Source organism: Phoenix dactylifera, chromosome 4 (genome assembly GCF_051530095.1).
Source record: "Phoenix dactylifera cultivar Ajwa chromosome 4, Ajwa_hap1_PhDact_Kaust_v1.1, whole genome shotgun sequence".
In the NCBI taxonomy this organism is placed as follows: Eukaryota; Viridiplantae; Streptophyta; class Magnoliopsida; order Arecales; family Arecaceae; genus Phoenix; species Phoenix dactylifera.
In genome coordinates, this window is record NC_143193.1 from 49,271,706 (window position 1) to 49,277,711 (window position 6,006).

Below are 6,006 nucleotides of genomic sequence, written 5' to 3' on the forward strand. Positions count from 1 at the left end.
GTCCAAAGTTTCTGTTCCGTTTTTCGCAACAGCGCCATGGATGGCCGCAACTCCATGCCTTTCGGCGATGATGTAAATTCTATGACATGTCAAGGGCATATTGGTCAATTCATCCACACTCATTGCTATATTAGATTTTGTCGGCATGGTCGGACCGCAGGACAAAGATGATGAATAACACCAGCAGTGTTTTCAGGAGAGTAATATATTTCTACCCCAAAAAAAAAAAAAGAAGTGGGGAGTGGTATATAATGCAATAGGTCCTTCAACCTGTGGTCTTTCCCTTTCCCACCTTTAGCTTTTTCTTCCCTCCATCTCTCTCTCTCCTCTCTCTTCTCTCCTTTCTCCCTCCCTCTCTCTCTCTCTCTCACTCAATCCCTAGCTGAAGTTTTGAGAAACTCTCTCTACATTTGGTTGGCTTTTTTTCCTATCATCACATCTAGATCACTTGTGGCCTAGGTCTCCTGCCAAAGAACTATTAACTTTGGAGCTGGGATTGGAGAAGGGAGAGAGTGGTGGGGGAGATAGAGGGAGAGGAGAAGAGAAGGATCTTGGGAGGGGAAGATGACTCCACCTAACATGGCAGGCCAGTTTGGAGACACCACTTACACCAAGGTCTTTGTGGGGGGGCTGGCTTGGGAGACCCAAAGGGAGACCATGAGGAAATACTTTGAGCCGTTTGGAGAGATCCTGGAGGCTGTGGTCATCACTGATAAGAACACTGGAAGATCCAAAGGCTATGGATTTGTGAGTTCTTATCTTGCTTTTTTGCGCTCTCTACTTTTTTTTTTTTTCTTTCTCCTAGCTAGGCATATGTTTCTTGTCTAGCTTTATTCTATGCGCGTATATATTTCATTCTTCTTTGGTTTATTGCCTTCATTGGGTTACGATTCTACTATTCTGATATGCCTAGCTTCTTATCTTTTACACGAGATCAAGGTGTATATGAATCAAAGCAAGATCTATGTGGGGTTTGTGCCCCATGGAATCAGGATTTTTGATTATCAATGAACAACAGTTCTAACTTTTCCGTAAAACTTAATTATTTCTCCCTTGTATTCCTAGTTTAGAGATATCAAGGGAGGAATCGCTTTAACTTGCTCTTTCTTTCTCTATTTTAACCATCTTATAAATTAGGTCACATTTCGAGAGCCGGAGGCTGCGATGCGGGCTTGTGTGGATCCTACACCGGTGATCGACGGAAGAAGGGCTAATTGTAACCTTGCTTCTCTTGGGATTCAGAGATCTAGACCAACAACACCTCTCCATGGTAAATAGTTACTATTGACAGATACTCTCTTCTCATATATATATATTTTTTTACTTGTACTATTCATCTCATTTAACTTCTCAGGTTCAGCATTTATATGTATTCTACGTTATTTTCTATTTTTAATGGTGATTCCGAGGAATAGATTATAGCCTGGTTGAGATCCCATGATGCTGGGAATAGAATTTATCATCTTTAACAACAGAAAAAAGATCTCTTTTGCAACTTCTGTTATCTTTATTCATAAAGCATGGGGGAAGTTTCTCACTTCCTCCATATTTCATCAAAAAAAAGAAAAACAACAGAAAAAAGTTTTTTTTTTCTTTTGTTCCTCGATAATTACTATGAAGTAGACAAGCCATCTATTCATGAAAGCCTCATCTTTTATTTCATTCTTCACATACTACTTTATGCTGGCCTTCCCATGGTTCTATGGATTCATGTGCCATTAAATTTGGATCCCGCATCAAAACTCTAATCCTGCATTAAAGATATGTCCATAATCATTGTTCTTTATGTTGGTCTAACTAATCTCTCTCTCTCTCTCTCTCTCTCTCTCTCTCTCTTTGAAATATGTAGTGCGTAAACGTTAGTAATTTAAGGAAGCATCAGAAGACAAGAGTAGGATAATATGATTATGGAACAGTGGTCTCAAAAGAATACCATTCCTTTTGAGAAAAAAGTGGGAAAACAAGCATGTTAGTTAACCTAGGAAGTCGTTCATCACTTTGGTTAGTAGAATATAACTTAAACTGCAAGTGGCAGTATGCGATCTATGTATTTTATTGTCTGCGCGCACAATGGTGTACTCAGACCACTTCTTTAGCTGGTCGAGGTACCAAGCTTGTCGCCATGACACTGTTGGTCTTTTACCATGGATTCTTGGCTGTAAAAGAGAAAGTTACCATGGTTACTATGTTTGTGTTAGAAAATTAGCCGTTAGTAATTGTAACTATTATATCATCTTGCAGGTGGAAGCAGAAACTTTAGGGTAATGAAATCTTTTCAAGCAGGCCTTCAAGGAGGTTTGGGAACAGCTTTTCCATCGCCTGCCACCTTCCCTCATTATGCCATCCAACAAGGGATTCCTTATAATGTCTATGGGTAAGGGCAGCTGTAAAGAAGGTTGCATGTATAGTATGTGTCACATGCAAAGCACGTGCACGAACACTTCTGGCCCCATGCCATATGACCATGGTGCATCTCTCTCTCTCTCTCTCTCTCTCTCTCTCTCTCTCTCTCTCTCTCTCTCTATTTCACACGCACACACCACATAGGTCATGATACATTTGATGCCTTATGTGTCAAGTGATGGATGTATCATGGGTGCTCTCTCTCTCTCTCTCTATTTCACACGCACACACCACATAGGTCATGATACATTTGATGCCTTATGTGTCAAGTGATGGATGTATCATGGGTGTATAGGTGTCATCTAATTCACTCCACATGCTCCTCTTTTTCATTCTCTTACTAAAGCTGGCGCATGAATGGGCACTTGGGCATCCCTTTGGCTCTTATGCCTTCTTTTTCGCACTTTCGTTGTTCCATCTCTCTCTCTCTCTCTCTCTCTCACGCATGCGCGCGCGCGCAGAGCATGGCATTGATAATGCATGGATGGATGCATTGCATCAAGCACAAGGTGTTATGGCATGGATGATAATATTGTTCACTCCACATGCTTCTTTTTGCCATCCTCTTATGATCAAAGCTGACATTTATGTATGAGGTTCCATTACTGACACACACGCACACACGAGTTCACGAACATGATACATGATTATGGATCCTTTTTATTTTCTCCCCTTACATTCATGTGCATGTATGGACTTGATGCCATGCACATCAACTGCGAAGTATTTGTGTTTCTGATCTTCCTTCTCTTTTCCTGCAAAATTTCAGGTACTCTTCATATTCCCCAGAGTATACTTATCCAACGGTACGTCCCACTTGCTCATTTCTGCACTCATATAAATATTCTTTTTTGTCAAATGTATAGATATAGAGAAGCTTCGTATCTATTATATATATTCTTTCTAGGACTCTGCTATGGTTTTGTTTTTTCCTCCCAATGAGAAACACGCGCACACAGTTTCCAGGTAACTTTCAGATGTGAGACCAAACGATGCCTCTCCCCCTCTTCCCTACACGAAGCTTCCGTTCTTTCGAACACTTTCGTGTAGGATAAGTGAACACATAAACAATATATTTATATGTATTGGTGACTGAAGAGCATTACCCGGCCATATATGTTCATTTTGACCTATAAGTGTGTGGAAGGCAATTAATTAATCACTCCTAAGCTAGCTAGTATATTTTATTTAGCTCTATTTTTATCTAATTAATCCAAGAAGAAAGAGCTTTTGAGAACAAAACTTTTTTCTAGTTCTTAGGAGATGTATAGAAAAGAAATTACCAGAGAAGTTGTAAATGAAACAGCTTTAGTTGGACCTTTCTTGTCCTCCATTATTCATGAATAGAACTCCTGTGCACAGATCAATTCTCCTAAATGCACTACTTCTAGATCAGTCATTATTTGATAAATATAATGGAATGCCCTTTAGAAATTTGTCTACCATCCATTCAAAGGTAGTCTTCATGTATCTTTGTTAAGTCCCCAGTGTAAGTTTTGTACCCCAGACCCCCATAACTTGGCCCCTGCTACATTCATGATTACAATGTAATGAAATCTTAGCCTAACAATTTTCTGGTGTGGCTACCAGAGCTATTACAATGTGTATGGAGGGGCAGCTGCTCAGTATCCATTTTATGGAGGGGCAACAACTGGGCTGGTGACTGGAACCACTGCATTCTACCCATATTTCCAGCTCGGTCAGGGCGGAGGCACCGCCCCTTATCCTCATGGCCAGGGCTATGGTGTGCAGTACCCACAGATGTTTCAGTACTCTGCAATGACCACAACTGGGTTCTTGGCACAGCATTATGGAGGGCCCATGTCCCTTGCACCAAGTCCTCAGGCTCAAGCAGGTTAGTGTACAATTTCATGCCACTTGAGAACGCTGTTTCTTAGTCTTTTTTCTTCTATTGATTTTTCTTGAAGCTAATTTATGTCCTTCAACTGTGGTACTAATATCTTTAACAGTGTCTTTTGCTCTGAAACAGGCATGACCATGGCTCTCACAGCTCCAACTCTGCCAACTCCAACAGCCCATCACTACAGACTCATCCCTACTCCCCTCACTGCATCAATGTCGCCGGAGCAGCCCTTGGCTTAACCATGGTTTTTTTCCTTTCATCTCTCATCCACTGTACTTTCTTCCTCTCCTCATTCTCGTTTCATGTGTCTCTGTCCATCTTTCCATCGCTAACACATGCCCAAGTTTACACCTCAAGGTTCCAAGGTTTTTTGGTCTACAGAGGCCAAAAAAACCAAAAATTTCAAGCTTGGAAGAATGCTCCAAGTCCCACAGATACATGTGGTGCTACTTGGGCAGTTCATTAAGCTTTAGCCCTGGGATGGGCTTAAAGCATCTTCTCCCCAAGGTGGGGTGCCATCTTCATTCTTCAAGGACAAAGGGTCGCCAATCTCGGCTCCTCATGAGCCGAGCACCAAAAAAACCCTTCTAACCCCATAGCCCAAGCTGGGCTTGAGCCAAAACAAACCTAACTTGGACTTCAAGATGACCATTTTCAAAGAACTGATGGTCAAGTCTCTTCGAGTATTAGCCTTAGGTTGGCTTATCTTCCCTTACCCTCTGCTAAGTACCTCAAGCTTTAGAGGTAATTTGGCCAAAAATCCATGGGCAAAGGCAAGCCCTGGACCTTGTTCCAATCTTAGCCCTTGCATGGGCTAACTTACAAAACCTCATGACTTTAGTGAGCTGCTTTCACCCACCATGCGTCACCTCACCAACTTCACCTAACAATCATATTAAAATTAACTGCAACCAACCACTCCCCTTACCTAGGGAAAGGTAAGGTGACTTAACCTACACTCCTCTCCTATTAGTTTTTCTGTGTACATTCATGAGGCCAGGCTCCAAGGGGGGGTTTTGGCCCCACGGAAGGCGGGTTTTGAGGAGGGCCAGTGTTTGTTTTTGGCACGTAGCTCTACTTCCTGCCCCCTCTAACATGGGATTTGAACTCCACATATGGCTGTGGCGTTCCCTCCACCCTTTAGGAAAGTTTAGTTTTCCCGACCCAAAGGACCCTGGGGAGATATTTTTGGTCTCTTGGGTCCCACCTCCTCTGACTCTCCTCCAATACCATGGTTAGGTCCAGGAGTCTCTCTCTCTCCCCCCACCCATCCCTCTCTCATGTTCTCATATGCTACTTTAGTTTCAGGGAGACTTTTTGATACTTTGTATGCAATTTCTCAGAAGTGGATTGTAATAACTAGGCATGCTACTTTAGGACCAGCTGATGTCACTTTATTTTCCAAGTCATCACAACTTTTAGTAATATTACTGAAGTAGTTGGAGGATTTGTTTTTATCTTTAATGTCCATATCATGATATCATCTTTATTTTTCTTCCATTATTGCTTGAAATTGCTAGAGGGGATTTGTGGGTGCTGGTGGGCCAAGTATTCTGTTTGCTTAGCTCGGAAGAAATTATATCCTGTTTGCTTAGCTTGGAAGAAATTATATCCTATATAGCATGCACCATATGGCCGTCGAAGCCGATAATCACAGCCTCTAATTTTTGTAGCGGTGCATCAAAATAGGTGCATGATAAATGAAGCCCATAGAAACAAGCAGCTATGATTGGTAGTGT

The 6,006-nt window shown here is 41.8% G+C and overlaps 1 protein-coding gene across 2 annotated transcripts; it reads left to right on the forward strand.

Annotated features, from left to right (window-relative positions):
- LOC103704799 (uncharacterized) lies at positions 1–5,724 on the forward strand. Of its 2 annotated transcripts, none has more exons than XM_008788241.6 (6): positions 1–747; positions 1,138–1,270; positions 2,242–2,374; positions 3,173–3,209; positions 3,994–4,258; positions 4,374–5,724. In XM_008788241.6, exons 1-6 carry the CDS (start codon positions 565–567, stop codon positions 4,397–4,399), a joined length of 777 nt encoding a protein of 258 aa, XP_008786463.1. In that variant the 5' UTR covers positions 1–564; the 3' UTR covers positions 4,400–5,724. The 2 variants fall into 2 exon arrangements, with proteins under 2 accessions (XP_008786463.1, XP_008786462.1); XM_008788240.6 differs by having other exon boundaries at positions 4,394–5,724.
- Positions 5,725–6,006: the final 282 nt, after the last annotated feature.